The following is a 26353-nucleotide window of genomic DNA, read 5'->3' as shown; positions in this document are numbered from 1 at the left end:
ATCATCGTCTCATTACCAGACTGTACTTTTATTATCAGCGGTCTGACAGCAGCACACATGCTGTCGTGTGTAACTGTGAGCGTAATACAAGACATCAGATCAGAAACAGATTTCACAACAATAACTGTAAATGTCAAGCATGAGACTTATAAGCCGTGAGCCCTTGATGACACAGTGGGGTTGTGTTATCCCGTGATCCACACGGGTTGGCAAGCTTATCAAACCAACTCAACCTGATTGAGACATGGAGCTGTAGATTACAGTCGAAGGTCACAGGCAAATAAATGTCTTTCAAAATACGACCATGAAGTGTGTGGGTGCGTGTTATAAAATGATAGCAGCGATCAGAAACCTTGGCAAACCACGTTAACCTGCATGGACAACATTTGTGTCCCATATTAGGGGTTGCATTGATATATCAGCCGATGATGCTCGCTATGCTTCTCAATGAATTACTGTGAAATGCCGCTACATCCAAAAGCAAGGGGGCGCTCTCGTGAAGAAACTCAATATGCGATGCAGACGAAGGACCATACACACCCAGCTATGACACGCAGCTCCAGGAATTGGCTTAAGGATTTGTTTATATTGGTGTTATTCAAACCATGATAATAAAGAACATTTATAATGATTATATTTGACGAGTGTTGCTTTTTCCAATGCATGTTATAAACTACTCAAACTAACAGTGATTTCAGATCGATAAGGACCTAGTGATCAAAAGCCGTAGTACATAAAATAGCTGTGAATAATATGGGCAGTGCGATTCAAAAAAGTCATAGACCACGTATAATAAGTGCATAGTGCATTTATCGGTTCACCCCTATATGGCAAAAAACTAGACAATTCCCTGGGCAAAAATATATTTTAAATATATGCTAAATACATTTTGTAGGTAGTAAAACTTAATTGTGTATATTTTTTAATTGAAAAAAATATTTGGTTTATATTATTAACATATATTTCAAAATATATTTCAGGCACAACAAATACATTTCTAATTTTACAACCCACACTACATTAACTATATTTTCCTGGCAAAATATTGAATTTTATGAAGTATGTTTTTGCAGTTTAAAATAAATATATTTAATTTGAACCTTTTCAAACCTTCTAATGCCATGTGAATATAAAAGCTTATATATATATATATATATATATATATATATATATATATATATATATATATATATATATATATATATATATAATTTTTTTTTATATTTCAAAATATACAAAAAATGGAGATGGGTCTGACTGTGGACTGCAAGACAGGGTTGTAATTGGATCACTAATAATCACAAAGAATCACGCAAGATGGCAAAACGATATGGCAAAATGTCGTGAAATCTCACCAGATAAAGGTGCTGTTTTTATCCTAATCCTACCCTAAACTCAACATCTCACAGGATTTAGGCTATATTGTATCGCATTGAGCCAGAACCGCTGTTTTTAACCTAATCCTAACCTAAACCTAACCCTAAACCCAACCGAGATTTGGGCATTTGCTGTATCGTATACAAAATAAGTCGAGAACACCAAGTAATGCATGTATAAGAAGAACACTGTGAACATTTATTTAAAAAAAAAGAAGAGCACGACCAGACTTTTCATTGGGATGTACGTAAAACATCATATATTATTTGAAAAATAAAAAACATTTTAATAGATTAACAACTCCAGAAAAAAAACCAATATGTGTTAGTAAGGTATGAAAATGACTTTTACACAAGCAGCTAACCTGTCAACATCTCGTTTTGACATCTCGCATGGTTCATGGTTCCGCTTCAAGTAACACACCTGTCTTGCGTAAAATATACTAGTAGCCCTCTAGTCAAAGTAACCAGTTAAAAGTCTTATGTATAGTTTTTAAAGCGAGTGCATTGGCATGCATGTCCACACACCTGTATCTTGATCACACAGTTGTTCGCAGGGTTCGGTGGTCCTCTGACCGCAGTAGTCTCGTACCCATTGAGTGGATGTGTTCGTCTGATAGTACAGGGTCAGTTTTGCTGGATTCAACCAGTTTGAAACATCCAGGTAACTTCCCATGCTTACAACAAAACTGCTGCCTGTATTAAAACATAAGACATAGAGAGAAGTCATGTTAACTTCACAGCTCTATTATAAACCCTGTAAACATAGGTCTGAACAGATCAAATGAATCACGCATTACATAAGGTGTACTGTATAAAGGAATGCAAATATAAAAAAGTGATTTATATTCTGGATAACACGCTTATCAAAATATATCCTGTATATATTAACAGTATACAATCACACATCAGGTTTACAGAAGATCTTTCTGTATAAAATAATCAAGTTTTTTTCTATCGTCCGTCTTTCTGGGATGCGCAGACTCGGTGTGTGTCTACACCTGTCATGCTTTCTGAAAGTGTGTATACAGCTCTTCCTAAAGATAACAACTACTTTAAATTAAATGGCTTTACTGCTTTATAATCCCTTCAGCTTTTTTAAATCAGAAACTGGATGAAGCTCTGGATGTTCGCCAGAGTCACTCACAGAGAGAGAGAGAGAGAGAGAGAGAGAGAGAGAGAGAGAGAGAGAGATTCAGAAACATAAGGATTAAAGTTGCTGTAGCAGCTATTGTCATCATACTAAAGCACATACTGGACTGGCGTGGACAAACATGACAGGACATACATTAGCAAAAACTGAAATTACTATTTGATAGCATTTAATTACATTAAAGACATTTTAATATAATAATATACATTTAAAAGCAACAATGTATAACATTATTAAAGTAATATATTCAGTGTAACGCAGTTGCATTACCAGCATTGCATACAGAAATGACCAGTTTTAATAGTCAGTTTTTTGCTTCTGTCCTAGCACAAAAACAGTTTAAAGAATAAAGTTTTTGCGCTCGAATGAGGTGGTTTTTAAAGGGGCCATGGCACAAGACTTTTTTAAGATGTCATATAAATCTTTGGTGTCCCCAGAGTACATAGGTGAAGTTTTAGCTCAAAATACCATATAGATAATTTATTAACGCATGTTAAAATTGCCACTTTGTAGGTGTGTGCAAAAATGTGCCGTTTTGGGTGTGTCCATTAAAATGAGCTGATAAAAATTCAAGCACTGTTCACATTGATGGTGGTTTGTTTCAATTGAAACTCAATTGTGCTGTGAATCATTTTCACTTTCTCACTTTTTCTCTGCACTAAATGGCAGCACTGTGGTTGGATAGTGCAGATTAAGGGGCGGTATTATTATAATACGAGCTCCTTATGACATCATAAGGTGAGCCAAATTTCAACAACCTATTCTTCATGTGCTTGTAGAGAATGGTTTACAAAAACTAAGTTAGTGGGTTGATCTTTTTCACAATTTCTAGGTTGATAGAAGCACTGGGGACCCAATCATAGCACTTAAACATGGAAAAAGTTAGATTTTCACGCCATGGCCCCTTTAAGGCAATTCGGAAAAGGTGTATTTCACAAAACTGCAAAAGAAACAGTCTATTTGCATGTTTAAGTCAACTGATAAGTTGTCAACAACCCAACATGTGTTCTGTCCAATATTTATCCAGCATTTGGTTAAAAATCTAGACATACCAATACAACAACTGAAGCCTCCTCGTACTCGTCTAAAAGATTCAAACACTCACCTCAAGATATTTTTTTTAAAAACAGACTCAAAACACAGGTGTATATTGTAAAAAAAAAAAAAACAGGAGAAGAGATTCTGCTTTTCTGGAGCAGAGCCATGTCTGACCTGCGGTGTAGGACCACACTGATCATAATCTTACGACTTCTTTACAAGACAATGTTTAATAATCTACTTTTAGTAATTTTGAAAGAGAAGTAGTAACATATCACAGTGACTCAACTGCTTTAAAAACTGTAACAAATTGCCATCTCTGTTTGATACATAAAAGTTACTTGCAAAGTCATTTTCTTTGTGTAGGTTGAATTGAAATAAATCAAACCTGACAGCTCTAACAATAAATCATTATTATAAGCACGCTGCTGTGAATGGTGTTAAGATATACGATACTGATTTTTTATGTACTCGCTCCATAAATAGTTAATTTTTAACCCTGTAACACCCTAGTTTTCATTTTTTGTTCATTTTGTTGCTTACTTTGATTGCATGTGGTGTTGTGCTCAGATTTGTATTTCTAAGCTGTCATATAATCAGACAGTCAGTGATGTAAGTTTCACTACGCTTACAAATATTCATGTTAAACAATTGCTTTAAAAAAAACACACAGGACACAGTTCCTATCTCAAGCAGAGTCGGAAATAATCAGATATTGAGATATAAATGACTGGGGGTGCAAAAGATGTTTTGCATGATAAACAGGCTGCTTTTCACTGATGCAAGAGAGAAATCTCATCAGATTCAGACAAAATCTTACAGTAAATGTTCACTGCATCATTCAGAAGATACACTCTTCCTTTATTTTACGGACACAAATGCATCATATATATATCTGACATTTAAAGTGGATCATTCCTGTTATCTAGAATATTATCACACAGACACAGGCATGCACACACACACACACACACACACACACACACACACACACACACACACACACACACACACACACACACTTTATAAGAAACCATAAGAAACACTAACATTCTAAAATGAAAGAAATGAAAAAATTATAATTATTTTTTAAACTTTATTAAAGCATAGGTCTAAATGTTTGATATTAACTAGATAAAAAAAATTATTTATGCCAGCACAATCATTTCTTTCAATACAAAAATGTTTTTAAATTGTTTTTGAAATGGATATAAATAGACTGATTAAGATCTCGAGATCTCAAGAAACTGCAAGCAAACATTTATATAATTCTGGGTGAAACACAAAATATGTCAAAGTTTGATTTATTTTGAATTTTTTTGTCACATCATAATTTACTTTTGTTTCATTTTATTATTATTATTATTATTTTTTAGTTTACTATTATTTTGAAATGTGTTTTTGTTTAAAAAAATTTTTCAATGTGCTAAAGAATGCTTTGAAATAATATGTTAAATTGTTCTCTGATATCTACTTTAGGGATGCACTGAATGATCGGCAAATAGCAAAAACTAATTTTCGATGTTCAGTCGAACAAGTGAAAAGACAGAATACATTTTAATATCAACCAGTGCCGAGTGAGAGGCTCGCAAACGCACTAAACATGTTGGTGAAAGCAGTTTAAAGTGTCAGAGAAAGATGGGAAAACATACAGCGCTACAAGATTCATTTATCATTTAAAATCAAGACATCCTGAACACCATGCAGTGTTTGAGAAAGACACAGTAGGGAAAATGGGTATTTGTCTGCTGAATACAATACAGAGGAAGAACAGAGAATGAGAGACTTTAGCCCTTCATCTCATGTCATAGATGAGAAGAGGAACGACAAAGACCGTCAGCAGTATGTAATAAAAACTTCCTAAAATCAGTAAAGACCTACAATGACAAACATGCTTATATTAAACAAGAAATAAAACATTTACGTTTTAAAAATAAATGTATTTTCTTCTGTCATGCTCCTGTCAATATTGCCGTGGTCTCTCTCTCTCTCCCTCTCTCTCTCTTTCTTTCTTTCTCTCTCTCTCTGCTTGTGGTTGGCTGTGCACGTAGGCGCATCTGCTGCTCAACATACAGTAAAGTTTTATATAAGCGTCATTGCAGTTTCTTAAGGCAGAGTAATAAATAGGTTATTTAAATCTTGTGCAAGAATAGAAGATGGGATTAATATACTTTTGGACAAGACTCATTTATGTAGTCGGATGTAAATGAAAAAGTTTTAACAAGTCAAAAATCTATCTGTTAAGAGATGTTACCAGGTGTAAAAGTGCTTATAATGACTGCTGGAATATTAAAAAAAATGTCGTTGTTAAATAATGTGAAATAAATATAGTAAGAAGGACATTCTGAAAATGTAACGTGTGCATTGGTTAGAAAATTGGCAAAATAATTTGACAAAAATAAAATAATTGGTTAAGTGTTTCATTTCATTCGGCTTCAGATAATTATTTTCTTTTCGGTGCATCCGTAATCTACACTGAAGGTTTGTGACTTTATTAAAAGCAAAAATGACCCAGAGATGGTTTTTCATGTCCATTTGCAAACCCTAGGATTTGTCTTTATGATGAATGAAATGGTCTATTATTACCTTATTTGAAAGGGTCATGAATAATAATGTTGAGCTCTGCTCTGATTGGCTGTTAGTAGCTCAGTAGCTCTGTGTGTATGTAAACAGATCTTATGTTTGAGTCTATATCAGATTTTGAGGAATAATTGTTTGGAGATTGTTAATGGACGTTTCTGAGTGATAAGTTTGTGTTTTCTTTGTATGGACCTGCAAAACGTAACTTTAACATCAATAGTAGAACTTCAGCCTAAACGCTAGCATATAGCATTAACTAGCATATAGCATTATAGCATATAACATTAACTACCATACAGCACTAACTAGCATATATAGCATTATTACACGGCTCTCGGGAATGCTTGATTCTGATTGGTCAGTTGAGACATTTGCAGGTTCGTTCTTTTCAAATAATAACCGCTCCAAAATAATAACGCATAGCCGGACTACTTGCACGAGTAAAATCGCTCCGCGCCAATAAAGATCAATAAAGATTACTGTCTGTTTGGCGCCATCTTGTGACAAACACTCGACAACCACGACAAGACCCAGACAGCTTACTGAGACTGAACTTGACAAAATAGAGCATGACAGCTACGAAGCCAACACACAAAAAATACAGAATGGGCATTAAAACTTCTCAAAGACTGGCTAAAAGAGAAAAAAATGGAGACAGACAAGTATGAAGCAGAGGATCTTAATAAGGTATTACGATCATTTTATGCATCTGTGCAAAGTTTCGCGGAAGGATAAAAATGTTAATTTAAAACAAATATGCCAATAAAATGTTTCAAATTCATATTCATGTCCAGTTTTTTTTCTTATGTGACAAGTAGCCGTGTAATAAGCGGGATAATGTAGAGTCAGCCGGTAGTTATCGGGAAATAAGCCCCTTCAGTGTGATACAAGACCCTCCACTTCGCGTCGGGTCCTGATCACACTGTCGGGGCTTATTTCCCAATAACTACCGGCTGCCTCTACATTATCCCTTACTTAAGTAACACATAGTTTTAACTAGCATATAGTATTAACTATCATAAAGCATTAACTAGCATATAGCATTATAGCACATAACATTAACTAGCATATAGCGCTAACTAGCATATAGCATTAACTAGCATATAGCGCTAACTATCATAAAGCATTAACTAGCATATGGCATTGACTAGCATATAGCGCTAACTCAGTCACAACTTTGCACTGTAATAACATTGTACTTAATTTAATGTGTAATTTAATGTTAGGGGCGTACATCTTGACTGTAACGTCACAGTTAGTGTTATGTTGAGATTGGTCTGTTTTCCAGCGGTCTTTTGCATGCACAAGTTTTACATAAGAAGGAGGAAAATCATGTTTGAGGCTCATGATATTTCATTAACATGTACAGAACTCTTATTATTCATCTATGCTGATATAAATACAGTTTTACATTCTAGGCTGTGTGACAAAAATAACCAAAATTAAGTAAAATGTATATGTATGTATACGTGCGTCTCACCATCAGCAATGAAGTGTTCAGGTACATGAAGTGTGACCTTTACAGTTAGAGGACATGAAGTCTGTGTGCCGTACACGACTGCCACCACACACGTACAGACTGTGATCAATGTTAATGTGGCTTTACTCATGGGACTGTGTGGTCCGCCTGTGAGGAGAGAGAAGAGGAAAAACAACCGTCATAGATCACATACATGCAATGCATTTAATACAAAACTACTCTCACCAAACCCACACTGACCAATACACCTCCCACACTGACCAATCCTAAAGAAATGTACACCTGCAGAAGAGACTTTGTGACCCAGTCTGTAAAAACACTGTGGGAACCTCAATGAAAGGTCAATGAGAATCATTTTGTAACAATGCAGATATACAATACAATTTCTTTTTGAGGACCGCCTGACTACAAATTGAATCCTGGAGTCCACTGTGGAGTGGTGGTGGGTGTGCGGCATTTATTCCCGTTTCTCTGATGGATCTGATTTATGTAGCATATAAATAATAGCTTAGCATCCAGCAGGAGCAATTCATCTGCAAGACAGAGGTTAAACTAAAGCCTCTGTGTGCTAAACTGTCCACAGCCGGAGAGAAATGACGAAAGACATTGACTGCCCTCATGAAGATGAGACGCTTTACATATCCTGCAGATAAAGCCCAACAACACGCTGGAAGAACAAAGCCATAAATATCAAAAAGCCAAATCTGATGCATCAGTTCCTGCACGCTGTACCATGATAAACATATCCAAAACTTTCTGTTTCATAGTTTAATTACTCAGGTTAGAGAAACACTTCATGGGTATTCATTATTATTTAACATGTCTCGGATAACAGTGTTTAGATAAAGCCTAAAAATAATATTGAAAGTGTTGTCTTGGAAACTGTGCCGAGATCCACCCGGTGAAGTGCTATAGCGGCTCGGGAAGGTGAAAAAAAGTGTACTGCTGATGCTGAAGCAGATTTACTCCAAACTGAGATTTCTGCAGCCAGGATGTTTATATTTGTTGCTGTTGTTGGTGTAGAGACAACACATAATCTGATCTCAGGAGTCACACCTGTGCAACATTCACAGTTTCTCACATCTTTCCTAAAACAATCTGATCAAACACTCCGTCTATACCGTAGCACATCATTACTAACTTACAGCTTACTCCACCGGAGATACACCTAACACATTTAGCAAAACTCTATGATGGACATCAGCCAAAAGGAGCTAAACAGAAGGATGTGGGATAAATTGATTCACACACAGGTAAACAAAAGCCTTAGGATACCAAATATAACTTGGAAATAAACAAGAATAGAAGAGGAAAACATCTGATGTGAGAAGACCATAAGAATTTAAAGAAAATGTTCAACCCTGTCACATAATAATGCTTTTATATTCATCATATTTAGAAGAGAGGCATTTTATCATTTAATCTTGAACACTTGGTTCTTATATTTGAAACTTTATAGTTCAAGTGTCCAGACTCATGCATCAGCATACTATCTATATCACACATCTTTAGCATATTTGACCATAATAATATATTAATATTGTGTTAAAGTAATGTTTCAAGAATAATGTGTGCCTAGCGGCATATGTCCAAAATTCTGTCAAAACCGTTCTATTTCAACATACACAATCTGAAAACAAGGCTTTATGTGTAAAACACCAAACTTGTCCTTTAACTCTTTCCCCACCATTGACGAGTTATCTGGTCAATTAAGAAAAAACATATGCATAAAAAACTGTTTCTGAATAATTTTTATGTTAATCTGCAATACCGTCATTATTCAATAGATGGCGCACCTACCCAGTTTATGAAAAACTGAAGCCAAAACGTTATTTACTAATTTTAAACTTTGTGTATGTTTTGATAATCGTTCTGAATCTGATCTCTAACAAAATTTCAACTTTTTGCTAAAAAAAATATTTTTAAGTTTATACACAGAGAAAAAAATATTTTGTTTTGTTTGTTTGTTTATTGTTCGTTTGAAAGCAGAGAGTCTGTTATATTTGATATATTTGTATGTTTATATATTTTTAGAAGAAAATTCTAAAAAATTTTTAAAAGGAATTTTGTAAAACTTTTGTGAAAATCACAAAAAAATGCTGGCGGGCAACTTTTCAAAAAAAAAAAAAAAGGTGGTGGTGGTATTACTGGGGGTCCTTGAAATATAGTTTGAATGATTTTTTTTTTATTATTATTAAATTATGCATTAATACTGCCCTCCAAAGCCTAAGTGCAGTATCTACGCAAACACAGAAACTGAGAAAAATGGCTTTAAAGTTTTTACACTAGCCAGCCAAACATGTTGTAGGTAGATTAGTGGTAATGCATTCATGTAATGCCTTGTTAGGAAGAAATTTTTTATAGATAAAAAACATGACCACCGATGTGACCTTTGACTCCCAAAATGCAGATACTGCACTCTGCCTTTGAAAGACCTTACACAACTAAAACACTATTGCAAAAGCAAAGTGCAGTATCTACGAACTAAATGTGTTCATTCAACTTTTTCTCATGCTTCTTAATACATTTTGATTGTTTTTAATAACTGTAATAGTTTTATTTATGTTTGTGAATGCTAAAAATGCTCAATTTACCACAAAGAGAGTATTTAACTCACTTTATTAATTTTTATTTATTAAAAAAATTACATTAGACGAGGTTTACTTTAAAACAGTAGTTAAAAATTAACATCATTTAAAAATAGAAGAACATGTTTGTCCCAAAGATATTATTGTTTCAAATGTACTATAAGTGGTAACTAACAGTATGTACATTTTAGTTAATTTTCATCTCAAAGTAGCACAGTTATGTAAACTTAGATATTTTTAAGATTAGCTTAAGAAGTACTAAACTAAATGTTTTAATTTTAAGTAGCCTACAAAATTAGTTCGTGGAGAAAGAGCACTTATTATGGAAGTGTACTTTTTCACATAGTGTGCTTTCTGCTGGCCCGGCTGCGCTCGTCAGGTTGACTGGGCTCCGCTATCTTTGCCTAACAATAAAACTTTACCAAACTCTTATCAAACTTTTGAAGGAGTAACCCCTGTCAATACAATTTGATTAGCTGCCTAAAAAGTGGAGAGATGTTCGAATCAACAAACACCAATGCGCTTGAATCGGATTATATCATTATTGTCAGAGGATATTGCCTTCAATGGACGAGCACAGGTAGGTCAAAACTTGCTAGCAGCTGGCTAGTCAATGTTAACTACTTATAAAACTGTAATTTGCCTTAGCATGAGGTATTATTTAGCTATCTTCCTTACCAGTATTTGTTTTTTTGCGTTTTAACGCGAGTTCAACCATCATTTGGCCGCGGGATTGTGCCATGGTTTGTTGTTTCTGTGTGTTACGATCGGGGGAAACCGCAGTATCTGCGGTATCAAAGCCGGAAAAACAAAGCCAGAACGCAGTAACATCACTTACTGCGGTTTGCCTTGGTATTAGCATGGATTTTGTAGTTACTGCAATTTTGACACCCTCATTTCTCTGAAACGGGACAAAATTGAACCAGGAGACTTTGTCACAAGACAGAACAGATGTCATAAAGCTCATTTCAAGCCTTAACTCAATTTCGACCAAGTGTGTAGTTACTGCGCTTTCGCTTTGGACGGCAGAATAGGTTTATAATAATAAACTAATAAACCTGAAGAGCAATCCCATGAAAAAAGCATATTTTTTTGAATATCTTTGTAACATAAACATTGTAAAACGTATGTGTTAAAAAAATAAATAGTCTTAATGTACTAGGGGTCCCTACTTCTCCTTTCTATTCATTAGGGGTCCTTGGTTTGAAAAAAGTTGAAGACCTCTGGCCTAATGTGTCTCCATGCACTATGTATCCATGTACAGCTATAATCGTCTTACTGAATGAACCAATGTTTACATGACACAATGTTGATGTGTAAAGGGTGAAGCTGATTGGTTGGTTCTCTTGACACATGACCTGTGGTGCAGATGTGACGTTCTGAAAAGTTGAAATATTTGAAATATCAATTTATTGCATCGGTGAAGTGCCTGAAAAAAAGTATGCTTCGTGACCGTTTCACTCCCTTTTGAGGGCGCTTGCCACACGTCTACATTAAAAACAACGTATTTGCGCCGAACACACAAAATGTGAAGCGCACCTAATACAGTCACTAAAAGAACAGAGAAGATGGGACAGTCTTTAAAGACACTTGACACACACACACTTACGAATGAGTCTTTGACATCACTTAGCAAACCCTCACACTGGTGTGTCCTTCGCAAAACACTCGACGACACTCGAAAATACCAACACGCATGCACACAACATGCCAATAACACACAAACACACATGCTTTTTGTTGATTTCAGTTTTCCTAAATAACTTGAACCTGCACTTAGAGAGATTTTCTAACATGCACTTAAAGAGAAAACACAAATCAACACAACAGAATCTCTGCTACAGAACACCTGTCTGTATTCTATGATTATTGTGTGTGCGTGTCCTTGAATGAGCAACACAAAAATCCTCTTGAAAACATCACAGCTAAGAAGAATAATTCACAGCTACGGCACTCAGCAGATAAACACTGGACTGAAGAAATCACTAACAACTCTTATTCTCTATCGGTGGATGTGAGCACATCCTCCACTAAACATATTTCAGAGACATACTGTACTGCGCTACTTTATTATTTCTTTTTATACATACTGTAGTGTATTGGATTTCTCTTGTCTGGCACTGAGAGGTTGCACACATGCACTTTGTGTGGCTAGTCTAAAAATGTACTTTAAAACGTATACATCATGCAAAACTCATCTTCAATTTCAATCCGGTTTGACATTAGCATGCACTCTAATAAGCATAATGCACAGCACACAAATATTGGACAACACATATCTATTTTTTACTTTTAGTATTAAAGGGGACATTTTATGAGACCAATAAGATGTAAAATAAGTCTTTGGTGGCCCCATAGTGTGTATGTAAAGATTTAGATTAAATTACCCCATAGATCATTTATTATAGCATGTTAAAGCACTTTATAGATGCGAGCAAAAATGTGCCGTTTTTGGGTGTCCTTTTAAATGCAAATGAGCTAATAAAATGCAAACGTTGATAAAATGCAAACTCTCTCTCTCTCTCTCTCTCTCTCTCTCTCTCTCTCTCTCTCTCTCTCTCTCTCTCTCTCTCTCTCTCTCTCTCTCTCTCTCTCTCTCTCTCTCTCTCTCTCTCTCTCTCTCTCTCTCTCTCTCTTTCTCTTTCTCTGCACTTGATGGTGGTGATTAAGTTCCCTTATGTCACATAGGGAGCAAAATCTGTATTAAAAATGGTTTACCGAAACAAAGTAATTGTGTTTTTTACGTTTTCTGGGTTGATAGAAGCATTGGGGACCCAAGCACTTAATCATGGAAAGTCAGATTTTCATGATACGTCCCCTTTAAAATGAAATATGGGTAAAGATGTTTGCAATGCATTTTGGGATTTCTCCTTTCAGAGGCATGCATATGAGATCTTAATGTATATGATGTACATCTATCATGTTCGGTGATGGCTCTGTAGGCAGCTCACTAGGTCATAAAATCAAAACTATGGTTTATGTGAGTGTACTGTAGGAAACCTGATTTCCACATTGTGTCATTAAAGTCATTATGGTAACATTGAGGCGTATGAGATGAGTGCTGCTCGTCTCCTGTATACGCTGTGTTTTGTGCAGTATCATATATTCTCAGTGGGCCATTTTGAAAGCCGGTGATGGATTACTGTGACTGCAGGGCCGTGATGCTACACGCTGAGCTAATCATCTTTACCTGCAGTTGTTTGTCTCTCAACCCTGATGAAATTAACAACAGGAAATGACTGATTTGTCCTCTGTTTTAGTAAAGTCGAACGTGCTGGGATGTTTCTTCCAGCACAAGCGGATCTGGTTTTGTACATTTGATGCAGGAATCACCTCAACTCCCTTTTAACATTTAATAGTGAAACTCGTAATTGGTTGGACCATCACTCTTTGAAGCGTTTGTCTTTTAATATTTCTACTGTAAACTAAGTCACAGGTGGCCTGTATTTTGCAGACCATCAGTTTTATCATGGATTATATTTCGCATTGTCCCACGATGTCATTGTCTTTCTTGTTTCGAAATTGAAATGTGGTTCTGTGTCATTCGTGTGTTATGTATAGAGCTATTGTATGTAACTAACATCGCCTAAGGCTGTTAAAAGACACTGATCAGATATTAGATCAACTAAAACAGTGCCCACATACTGAATAATAAACCTGATGTGACTTAAATTATTCACATTCACATTACATCCATTTAGTTACCAGGGTAACTCTGTGTGAAGTATTGTCAACCCCCTCTCTAAAGTGCTTAGCTTTTGTTTCGTTTTTGCCTGAACACTTTAAAAATGGCTGGGCTATTTTTGACCCATGTTGGGTAAATATTGGACAGAAGACAGCACTAAGTTCAAATTGCCCCAATATTGATTTAAATCCAACTGCTGGGTTATTATGGGTCGTTTTTAACCAAGCATTGGGTCATTTTTTACCCAGCATTGGGTCGTTTTTAACCCAGCATTGGGTCATGGTTAACCCAGCATTGGATCGTTTTTTTTCCCAACATTGGGTCGTTTTTAACCCAGCATCGGGTCGTTGTTAACCCAGCATTAGGGCATTTTTTACCTAACATTGGGTCGTTATTAACCCTGCATCGGGTCATTGTTAGCCCAGCATCGGGTCATTGTTAGCCCAGCATTGGGTCGTTGTTAACCCAGCATTGGGTCGTTGTTAACCCAGCATTGGGTCGTTGTTAACCCAGCATTGGGTTGTATTTAACCCAGCATTGGGTCGTTTTTAACCAAGTATTGGGTCGTTTTTAACCAAGCATTGGGTCGTTTTTAACCCAACATTGGGTTGTTGTTAACCCAGCATTAGGGCGTTGTTTTACCTAACATTGTGTCGTTATTAACCCAGCATCAGGTCATTGTTAGCCCAGCATTGGGTCGTTTTTAACCAACAATTGGGGTTGTTTTTAACCAAGCATTGGGTCGTTGTTTACCCAGCATTGGGTCGTGGTTAAGCCAGCATTGGGTCGTTTTTTTACCCAGCATTGGGTCGTTTTTAACCCAGCCTTGGTTCGTTTTTAACCCAGCACTGGGTCGTTATTAACCCAGCATTGGGTCATTTTTTACGCATCATTTGGTCGTTGTTAACCCAGCATTGGGTCATTTTTAACCCAGCATTGGGCCATTTTTTTACCCAGCATTGGATCATTTTTTACCCAGCATTGGGTCATTTTTAACCCAGCATTGGGTCGTTTTTAACCCAGCATGTATTTTGTCCAATATTAACCACATGGGTCATTTTTAGAGTGAATTATACTGTTCCATCTCATTTAGTTATTACAGTAATAAAAGAAAACTTGTTTATTTAGACTGTTTATATTGCTCAATATATTCTACGAACTGACCTATTATGAGATTTGTTTAAGATGTAAAAAATGTCTTTGGTGTCCCCAGAGCGCATATGTAAAGTTTTAGCTCAAAATACCCCACAGATAATTAATTATCACATGTTAAAATTACCACTTAGGTGTGAGCAAAAATGTGCTGTTTGGAGCTTTGTCATTTAAAATGCAAATGAACTGATGAAATGCAAACACTGATCGCCATAATGGATGTTTTGTTAAAATTGAAACTCAATCATGCTGTCAATGGATCTCTCAGAAGAAACACAGCTGTAATAACATCACAATTGCTATGTTAGATATCTATAATAGTGAGCCCTGAATGATATTCCCCATAACAAAAATAAACCGCTCCTTAAAATAACACAAAAAAGTAATGAAAGTAAATGGACCATTTTAACACAACGGGAGACAAGTAACTAATCTCATTTCATTTTTCAGTTTTTCACATAATGTTGTGGTGACTGCATGTGTCCAGCTCAACCATTCAACCCAAACGAACATATACCATACAAATGGGTTTTCTTTATGGACAATACAAAATTATAAACATCTACAAAACAACAATTCTTACCAAACTCAGTAGCCACAACATTTCACTATTAAAATTTATGTTAGATATTTACATAGAAATGAAAGCGTCAGCGTAAGTTCTACCAGGAAGACTCTAATACCACGTCATTCATTCATAAAATCGGCTTACCAATCACAGCTCAATGCCGACTATTTAAACGCTGAACTAACACTCTCTCCTGCTGCCCGTAGGTGTCGTAGCTGAAGTTCGCCTCCATCCTCCCCACCACCACCAGGTTGTTCCCTGTTCTTTTGTCCGGGGGTAGGCTCCACCCCTGCCTTCAACATCAGGCAGGATCTGCCGGACTACAGCTAGACCCGGACGAAAGGCGGGGCATACGCCAAAAGAATCTATACGAGACTCAAGCATCCATTTAATTGAGTCTGATTTGAATTTCTGTCTTTTAATTCAACATGGAATAAATGTCATTCAAACGTTCACTTGCCTTCTGAGTCTTTATGGTAGAACTGTACCATACCTTATAAAATCAAATGATATTAACAGGGTTGTAAAATCTGCAAACCACATATAAATTATAAATTAAATGTTGCATAAAACAACTCGGCCTGGTTTCACAGACAAGGCTTAGCTAAAACAAAGCCTAGGCCGTGGTTAAATTAAGGTGTTAAAGTAAAGAATAATGTAGAGACAGCAGGTTATCATCGCAGAAATGCTTAATGCATTGAACGCTTCACGTCGGGGTTTATTTCATGATAATAAAATCATTTTTAACGAATGCAGACCTTACGGTAGGAAAACACGTAACTTGGTTTAATCACTTGTACATATAATGTTGTTTATGTTATTAAAATACATATTTATATTGTGTAATCCTAAACTGTATCTGTAATAATGATTTGAAACCGTGTGTTATAGTTGCAGGCGGTTGTTATCTCGGAATAACATACCTTGGAATGTCGTGACTGAGGTGTAATAAGCATATTTTATAAACGTACCTTAGAAAAAGACATTACTGGTGTGTATCTTGAGACAAATCAATGGCAAAGGCTTATTTTAAGATCTGTCAGTGTAAGTTATTTTCAATTAAGACAGCTCAAACATGTGTTTTAGTCTAGGACTGTCCCCTGCTGAAAAAACGGCATCAAACCAGCATGGACCAGTACGGGAATTATACTGGTCTATGCTGGTGTGATGCTGGTTTAGCTGGTTGTCACCAGCATACCAGCCCCAAAACACAACATATGCTGGTCTTGCTGGTATGACCAGCATGGGATGCTGTTTCTAATGCTGGTTTTGCTGGTGCTAATGCTGGTTTGATGCCTGTTTAGCTGGTGCTAATGCTGGTGCTGATGCTGGTTTAGCTGGTGTTCACTAGCAAACCAGCTCCAAAACACAACATATGCTAGTCTTGCTGGTATGACCAGCATGGGATGCTGGTTCTAATGCTGGTTTGAAGCTGGTTTAGCTGGTGCTAATGCTGGTGCTGATGCTGGTTTAGCTGGTGTTCACTAGCAAACCAGCACCAAAACACAACATATGCTAGTCTTGCTGGTATGACCAGCATGGGATGCTGGTTCTAATGCTGGTTTGAAGCTGGTTTAGCTGGTGCTAATGCTGGTGCTGATGCTGGTTTAGCTGGTGTTCACTAGCAAACCAGCACCAAAACACAACATATGCTAGTCTTGCTGGTATGACCAGCATGGGATGCTGGTGCTAATGCTGGTTTGATGCTGGTTTAGCTGGTGCTAATGCTGGTTTGATGCTGGTTTAGCTGGTGCTAATGCTGGTGATGATGCTGGTTTAGCTGGTGTTCACTAGCAAACCAGCACCAAAACACAACATATGCTGGTATGACCAGCATGGAATGCTGGTGCTAATGCTGGTTTGATGCTGGTTTAGCTGGTGTTCACTAGCAAAACAGCACCAAAACACAACATATGCTGGTCTTGCTGGTATGACCAGCATGGGATGATGGTGCTAATGCTGGTTTGATGCTGGTTTAGCTGGGGCTAATGCTGGTTTGATGCTGGTTTAGCTGGTGCTAATGCTGGTTTGATGCTGGTCCTAATGCTGGTTTGATGCTGGTTTAGCTGCTGGTTTAGCTTGTGTTCACAAGCAAACCAGCACCAAAACACAACATATGCTGGTCTTGCTGGTATGCTGTTTTTTTCCGCAGGGTTCTTAAGCCTTGTCTGTGAAACCAGGGGCTCATGTGTTTGGTTTAAAAACTAAACCTATTTGTTCCCTATTCAGGAACGTGCCTCAAGCTATTACTATTCATTATAGTGACATATTAAAATCCTGAATCCTGAAGTCTGAGTTCATCATCATACACCAGACTGAAATATATCACATTATAATATGGAGATGTGTACAGTAGGTGTATGAATGTGATGTGAGTACCTCTGCTGCGTCTGCGGCCTCTGTGTTCAGTGTAAAACTTCATCTGATTATCATCATCCATCTCAGATCCTGAATCTCCCTGATGACCAAACACACCTCCTCCGGCTAAAGAGAGAGAGAGAGAGAGAGAGAGAGAGAGAGAGAGAGAGAGAGAGAGAGAGAGAGAGAGAGAGAGAGAGAGAGAGAGAGACTTTTTTGACTTTTAACACAATTTATTAAATCGTTAAGTTAGGAACATAATTTACTTGCACTCAATCACCTCATCATATAAAACTCGATTCATAATGCATCCACCCATACATAATCACACATATACATATACATATCTCCATATATACACACATATAAAATGTGTAGGCAATTTCAAAGACTAACAAATATTACCAATTAAACAGTATATCTCCATTTTCAGCAAGCGACAATAACGCCCCATTTATACACCATTTAAGTTCAAATTCAAGTAGGTTATCAGTCAGTTGGAAAAACCTGTGCTCTACTTTTACTCTGGATTCAACCAATGCGGTGAATAACTCAAGAAGGTTCACATTATTCCCCTCAGCCGCTAGTCTGCCAGATTTCCAAATGGCCAGCTTTGCTTGTCCAGTTAGGAAATTGGCTAAAGTACATTGCTGTTTAAGCGCCCTTGAGTATCTGGGGCCAAAAATAAACAGACTTATATCAAAGACAAACCCCAAAACATTAAGTATTTTTCCTACAGCTGAAAACAGTGGAATCAATCTGGGGCACTCAGAAAACGCATGAAAGACAGTTTCAGGTGCCGAACAGAAGCAGCAATTTGGTAAAACATTCATGTTGAATTTAGACACATGGGTATTGGTGGGCAGTATACAATGCAATACCCTCCACTGTAGGTCTCCTGATCGCTTGGGTAGGGGACCCTTGTAAAAAAGCCTCCATGATGGAGAAAGACCAGCTGGAGTCATTAAAAAGGATCTCCATTTTGAATCGTCTCTGTCCATTATCCCCTTAAAATACTTGACCTTAACACAAGTCTGATAAAGTTCTTTTTTCCCGGCCTCTTGAAAATCAATTTCATGTAAATGCTTAAACGTGAGCAGTTTTCCCTCTCTTTCATCACCCGATGGAACATTAGGGGACACAGTTAGCTTAGGAAAGGTGCATTTAAAAGGGGCTCCCGACAGTGCACCGTTAATAAAAAGGAGAAGAGTGGCAGGAAGGGCTGTTTTCAGTTCATCAGTTATCTGCTTTATCATCCTCGCAGATTTAAAGCCTGTCTGTCTACATATTGTCTCTGCCGACCTCCATGTTTTGGAGGAAAGGTTAACCAGATCAGACACCTTGGACAACCCTTTTTCCATGAAGGTGTTGACAACAGTGTTAGATGTACAAGTATAGTCACTTAAAAGAAGGTTAAAGAACAGAGGTTCATTAAGTCCATAGTGGTGGTTTTCATTTCTGTGCAGTTTGAAAACTGACCAAGAGTCTAGAACAGAGGCATAAAATTTGACATCAGATGTAAACACCTTACCATGATAAGACATTAAAAACAAATGTTTGTCCAACCCAAACCCACCAAAAGATCTAAGGAGGGCCATGCCAAATGACACCCAAGGTCTAAATTCTACTGGGTAGAGTAGATTTTGCGCAGCTTTTAGCCTCATTGCTTCAACTTTCGCTGCAAGATCTATCAGGCCTTGACCTCCCTCATTTACTGGCAGGTAAAGAATTACAGGGGGCGTCCAATGAAAACCATTCCAGAAGAAATTAACAAATACTTTTTGTAAGCGTTGTAACAGATCTTTAGGTGGATTGAGCACGTTTAACTTATGCCACATCATTGAGGCTGCCAAATTGTTAATCACTAGTACCCTTCCTCTGTAAGACAACTGTGGGCGAATCCACTCCCATTTGTGTAAACGTCCAACCACTTTATCATAGATACCATCCCAGTTTTTCTGCATATACAGTTCTGATCCAAGAAAAACTCCTAAAATTTTAATGCCTTCCAAACTCCATGAGCAGTTTTGAGGAAGTGCTGGAGGCCCTCCATCTACCCAATCGCCTAGCAAAAAGGCAGCGCTCTTTTGCCAATTAATGCGGGAGGAGGAAGCTTTCTGAAAAACCTCAAGGGATTTCTTTAGTTCTCTAACATCCTCAAGAGACCTAATAAAGATGGTAACATCGTCAGCATAGGCAGTGAGTCTAACAGTTACTGGCTCTTCATTGAATGGACACACTGTTGTTAAGCCACCCAACCTGTTCCTTAATGTTACCAGTAGAGGTTCAATGGCAATTGCATATAAAATACCTGAGAGACCACACCCCTGTCTTATACCTCTGTTCACTTTAAAAGGCTTTGTAAGAGAACCATTAATTTTTAACATGCTATAGACATCTGTGTACAGCAGTTTAACATAAGTAATAAAAGGGGTGCCAAAACCAAACGCCTCAAGGCATTTAAAGAGAAAACCATGATCAACCCGATCGAAGGCTTTCTCCTGGTCTAGAGAAACAAGGCCAATATCCAGATTGTGTACTTTGGCATAAGAAATCAGGTCTCGAATCAGGAAAAGATTATCAAAAATAGTGCGGCCAGGAATGCAATATGACTGGTCCGCATGAATCACAGATGATATGCAGAGTTTAATCCGATTGGTTAGAGTCTTCGAGAAGATCTTGTAGTCTGTACCCAGTAATGAAACTGGACGCCAGCATTTGATATCCTCTAGGTCGCCCTTTTTAGGAAGTAGAGTGATCACAGCCCTCCTTAGACTCACTGGTAAGATGCCATTTTCTATACTTTCCTTAAAAACAAGAAGCAGATCATTTCCGATGACTGACCAGAATCGTTTGTAGAATTCTGCATTTAATCCATCCAAGCCAGGGGCTTTACCAGGAGACAAGTCTTGGACAGCTGAGGATAGTTCTTCCAAAGTCAGTGGTTTATCAAGCTTTAGTTTTTCTCCTCCTGAGAGCTGAGGTAGATCTTGGAGGAGTAGATCAGCCATTTCCTCCTCACAGGGATCAGCAGTGTAAAGATTCTCATAAAAAGATCGTGCATGAGAAAGTATTCTTTGACTGTCGGTAGTTTTCCCCCCCTCAGGGAGCTTTAGGCAGCTTAAAATTTTCTTGTCCACAGTCTTTTTTTCTAGTTTAAAGAAAAAGGATGTAGGAGCGTCCATGTTGTTGGCAGTTAAAAATCTTGCACGAATTAGAGCTTCCTGGGCTCGTTCCTCCAGAAGGCTCCGCAAAAGAAATTTATTTCGTTCCAGAGTCACATTGATCTCTGCACTGTCCCCTTCAGTATTAAAGTGTAGGATCTCTTGCTCTAGCTGTGCCATCTCCTTATCCAGGGTATTCCTAGTGTAAGCCGAGAAGTTCTGGCAAAGCACCTTAATGTGGACTTTACCGATGTCCCACCACTGACTTAGTGACTTATACTGTTTTTTCCTCTCTCTCCACATCTCCCAGAAATAAGTGAAAGCGTTAACAAAGTTTTGATCTAAAAGCAACTGATTATTGAATTTCCAATAAGTGTGCTTGTAAGTGTTTTCAGCAGTGGTAACGTCAACAGATACTAGATGGTGATCAGATAGACCAGTAGGAAAAATAGAACAGTTATAAAATTTGTCTCTTGTGCATCTTTGTACGTAAATTCTGTCTAACCTAGCCCCAGATATCATATTAGTATTCACTTTCATCCAAGTATATTGTCTAGCCAGTGGAAAAGATTCTCTCCAGACATCTACAAGGTCATGATATGTGACCAAAGACCTAAGCATATCAGCAGACTGTTTATGTGGTTCCATATGATTCCTATCCAGAGTGTGGTTTAGTGTGCAATTAAAATCCCCAGCCAAAACAACAATCCTGTTGCTAGAGACATCACTGAGAGCGGTTTTAAGCTTTTCAAAGAAGGAAACACGCTCAGACCCAATATTAGGAGCATACACGTTAAAAAAAGAAAAATCTAATCCATGAACTATCACATCAACTCTCAACATTCTACCTGGGACTAATTCAATAATGTTCACAGGCTGTTCTTTAAATTCAGGTGCCAGCAGAATAGCGACCCCTGCACTCAGAGAGGTGCCATGACTTAAAAAAGTTTGTCCTTTCCATTCACTTAACCACAGTACCTGATTATCAGCATCTGTATGAGTTTCTTGCAAAAACACTATACTTTCACCTTTTAAAGTCACATAGTCAAAAAGACTAGCCCTTTTAATAGCATTACGACACCCATTAATGTTTAAAGAACTAAATCTCAAAGGTGCCATAAAGGTAAAAATAAGAAAACTCAGTAAATATAAGCTGTAAAAACCTCTCCAAAAAGACAAATCCATATCTACTTTTTAACATGGGTGTTCAAAACACTTCTAACACTGCTAAGGAGCTTTTTCAGACGATACCGTTTAGGTTTGTCGAGCTCATCGAACGACGCCCCTTTCATTGCCATTGTACCCGATACCACAAACAGTTTTAAATCAGGAAAATAATTTTCAATTTTCGGTTTGCGGAGTCCCTTTGTGGTGTCCAAAAAATGATTAATTTCTTTGACAGAATAAAGTTTTGACTTACCACCAGAGGCAGGCTCAGAATCAGTCACATCATAATCACCCATTTCAATATCGTCGTAATCTTTATCAGAATCTTCCGTCTGTAACTTAGATTCCGTGAGTTCTTGTGAGGAAATAAACTCTTGGCTTTGGCTTAACTGGTCATCCGCAGCCGTTTTGTCCATTTGAATTTGATTTTCAACACAGATCGAATCAGCATTAGATACAGCCTGCAACCGCGCCTGTATAAGCCCCGTTTCTGCCTGCGGAACAGCGGGCGTGTGACTTGGGCCAGCCGCCTCTTCAGAAGGCTCCACCGGGCCGACTTTAGAGGTAGCCACCCCCGGTCTCCCTTCGGGCGATTCATCCGGCACAAAGATCGCTCCGGCCGGCTGGGGTTGTACTTCCACAGCGGCCGCAGCAACATCCACACCTGAAGCCCTCCCGCTGTTCTCTGCATCCGCAGCTGGAGCCGCAACAGCACCTGCCGGCTTGTTCCGATTCGGACAAGTTTGTCTTACATGCCCAAAACTACCACACACGAAACATTTCATGGATTCAGAACTAATAAAAATAGTATAGTCCTTTCCATCAAAACTTAATTTCGCCGACAGGTTTAGAGGATCACTTTGGTTATTTAAGATCATAAAAGCCTGTCGCCGAAAAGACATTACGTGCTTTATTTCGGCGTTTTTGCAACCGAGCGGGATCATCTTTATAGGACTTATTATTTTACCATACCTCTGGAGTAATTGTTCTAATGCTTCATTTTTGATAAAAGGAGGTACATTAGAGAAAACAACCTTTTTAGATGGGCTCGACAATGGCAAAACGGGCACAAAGGAATCTTTGATAGTTAATCCACTTTCAATCAATTCATCTACCATTAGACTTTCACTGAGAAAGAAAACGATAGCCTTGTTCATGCGTGAGGCAGACTGAATATTATTGCCCCCAACCACCGCACTTACGGCTATCAAACAGTCTTCTACCGACACATCAGCATCAGGCATACATTTGCATCCATGCCTGAGTGTCAACTGCGAGAAATCTCTCGCATCCATTATCCTAGATCACTGACCGAAGTCAGTGATAACTACCTCACTTAACTTACAACCTATAACTAAAGAAAAAATAAATAAATAATTGTTAAGTAAGAAGAAGAAAGAAAATCTCACTCAGACAGAGCCCTCGCTCACGCCAACCTGCTCCTTCCACTCACTCCCAGCATGCACTCGTGTGAGAGAGAGAGAGAGAGAGAGAGAGAGAGAGAGAGTGAGAAAGGAATGGTAAAGTTCATAATAGCAGTGTCTCCCAATAGTGTTTCTGATGAGATTTTAACTTTTTCTGAAGAAAAAGTCAGTGATGTAGGTTTAATCATGTTGCTGTGCGGTTTCTAAGATGTATTGTTTCAAAGTTGTTTACAGCCCCAGTGTAATTCTCCAGATGTGGCTTGGGTCCCTTATTCAATGTATGGGGGTCTATGACTCACTTTTATCATCACCAAGCGAGTTATTTAGAAAACAAAAAGCACACAAGTGAACCAAATTTAACAAAATAGGGTTGATTTGAGCACTGAACTCTTAGGCCTAGTCAACACGTACACAGGCATTTTTTATAAATTGCTTTCCCTCCTTTGTTAAAACAAATATCTTCTCCACACAACCAAGGTTTAAAAAAGTCTCCATCCATATGAAAACACAATAACATGCTATGAAGCACTGTCAAGAACATGCCAAACCAGCAGGTGCTGTTATAACGCTAACCGCAAAGCCACATTGGCCAATCAGAAGCCTGAATTCCAGTAGGCTAATAACATGGTGCACTCATGTTAACAAAGGAGACAGCGACACAGCATCTGACGTCAAACACAGGACATATCAGCACTGAAAAAGTGAAAAGTTGGATAAACAATCTATTGGTCACACCTAAAAAATAGTTTATTCAACTTAAATTTTCACCTAAAGTGAAACTTTAAAGTCAAAATGAAATTGAAATGAAAAACTGTCAGTTGTTTTGGAATATTGTGGTATATTTTTACAAATGATTTATCTGTGAGCTTTATTTTTTTATCATGTGACCTCATAATCTTTAACAAAAACCCAAATCTCCCCTTCTCAAAACGATCTCTCATTACTTCTGGTCATATGGTATGGCAGGTGGGCGGAGTCAGGGAAAAGATCGTAGCGATTAGCAATTAGCAACACAACCCAACGAGGAAAAGCGCACAATGCACATGTTAACTCTCTCCCCACCATTGGCGAGTTATCTTTTTTAATAATTTTTAAACTCTGCGCTTGTTTTGATAATCGTTCTGAATCCGATCTATGAAATATCTGCATGAAAGCCCACTATCGACCATATGTCTGACCATCATCCATATACAATAGCATCATCTATCATCACAACCCTAGGGCCCTATTTTACCAATCTAAGCGCATTGTCTAAAGTGCACAGCGCAACGTCTAAATGGGCGTGTCCGAATCCACTTTTGCTAATTTAACGACGGGAAAATGGTTTGTGGTCGAAAAGGGTTGGTGCTATTTTTTTAAATGAGTAATGGGAGTATTTTGGGCGTAACGTGCAATAAACCAATGAGAGTCTCAGCTCTCATCCCCTTTAAAAGCCTGTTGCGCTTGCGCTATGTCTAATCCCTATTTAGATGACGGACTTTGTAAACTGAAAAACTTAGCGGAGGAAGAAGATCCCCAGTTTAAGATTAATGTTAAATAATTGTCTTGATTTTCACTTGTATTGAAATTGTTTTTTTTTTATTAAAACCTTTAAAACCCGTTTTCTTTTAGTCATGGAAGTAAAAAAGCAGGCTTTGAATTGCTTTAAATCTATGGCTATCCAACATATTTAAAAAAATAATAATTTACTTGTATGTAAGAAAAGGTTTGTACTGTAAAAATACTTTATTTGTAACAAACAGGAGACAAAGAATTTACAAACGTGCGGAAAGCCGTTTCAGCGTCTTGAGTTTTTTTTAAGCATTACTTAAAAATGTTTCTCATCTCACCATATCCACAGGTACAGAGTCATCATATCCAATAAATCCCTGAAGTAGCATTTAAAAATGTCCAAGAGACTCAATAATAATCTTTTACATTCAATACTTTAATCTTTCATATTCAAAGCAATTTTGTGCTTCTGCGCATTCATGTGTGTGATAAGCAAACCCGCATCGTCGTCCCATTTATAGGCGCATATTACTAATGCGTTCTTTAAATAACAAAAAAACATATCGCGTTGTAACCCTATGACTTAAGAGCAGGTTTTTGTGGGTCAATGGTGTGGTCTATTTTAGTTGCCTCAAAATAGCAACGCGCCAACAATGCACCTCGTTTTTAGATCAGAATGCCCATGGGCGCAAAAGGGGGCGCAAATGCATTTGCTATTTAAACAACGTGGCGCTAAACGTAAAAATAAAAATTGCACAGGGTGGAAACTAGCAAAAGATACTTGCATTGCGCATTGCGCTGCATTGCGCCGGGTGTAAGATAGAGCCCCTAGTGTGAACATGGCCTTAGTATGAGCCAAAATAACAGTGATAGCTGCCAAGCAATACTACTACAAAACAATCAAACAGAGATACCTCGAATATTTTTAGACATCAAGTGCATTTTATTATATTCACACTTTTACAGGGACTTTCTAAAGTCACATTATCATTGTGTCTGACAGTGACCAAAACACTTTTACATTAACTATCTGTGTCACCCATAATCCATATATAGATATAGAGACAGGATATATATGTTGTGAGTTGTGTTGGATGTCAGACGCTGGATCTCGTCATTACATTAACAA

General features: G+C 37.6%; 1 protein-coding gene across 1 annotated transcript in view; it reads right to left on the bottom strand.

Annotated features, from left to right (window-relative positions):
- LOC135774117 (astrotactin-2-like) overlaps positions 1-26353 on the bottom strand; it is a 387641-nt gene that overhangs the window by 188788 nt on the left and 172500 nt on the right. The window contains exons 5-7 of the mRNA XM_065284005.2: positions 18000-18104; positions 7628-7774; positions 1905-2072 (exon numbers count right to left, since the gene is read on the bottom strand). Of these exons, the coding sequence (XP_065140077.1) occupies positions 1905-2072; positions 7628-7774; positions 18000-18104 (420 nt within the window). The remainder of the gene's footprint in view (positions 1-1904; positions 2073-7627; positions 7775-17999; positions 18105-26353) is intronic.

Source organism: Paramisgurnus dabryanus, chromosome 5 (assembly GCF_030506205.2).
Source record: "Paramisgurnus dabryanus chromosome 5, PD_genome_1.1, whole genome shotgun sequence".
Lineage (NCBI taxonomy): Eukaryota > Metazoa > Chordata > Actinopteri > Cypriniformes > Cobitidae > Paramisgurnus > Paramisgurnus dabryanus.
This window is presented reverse-complemented; position numbering and strand designations above follow the sequence as displayed.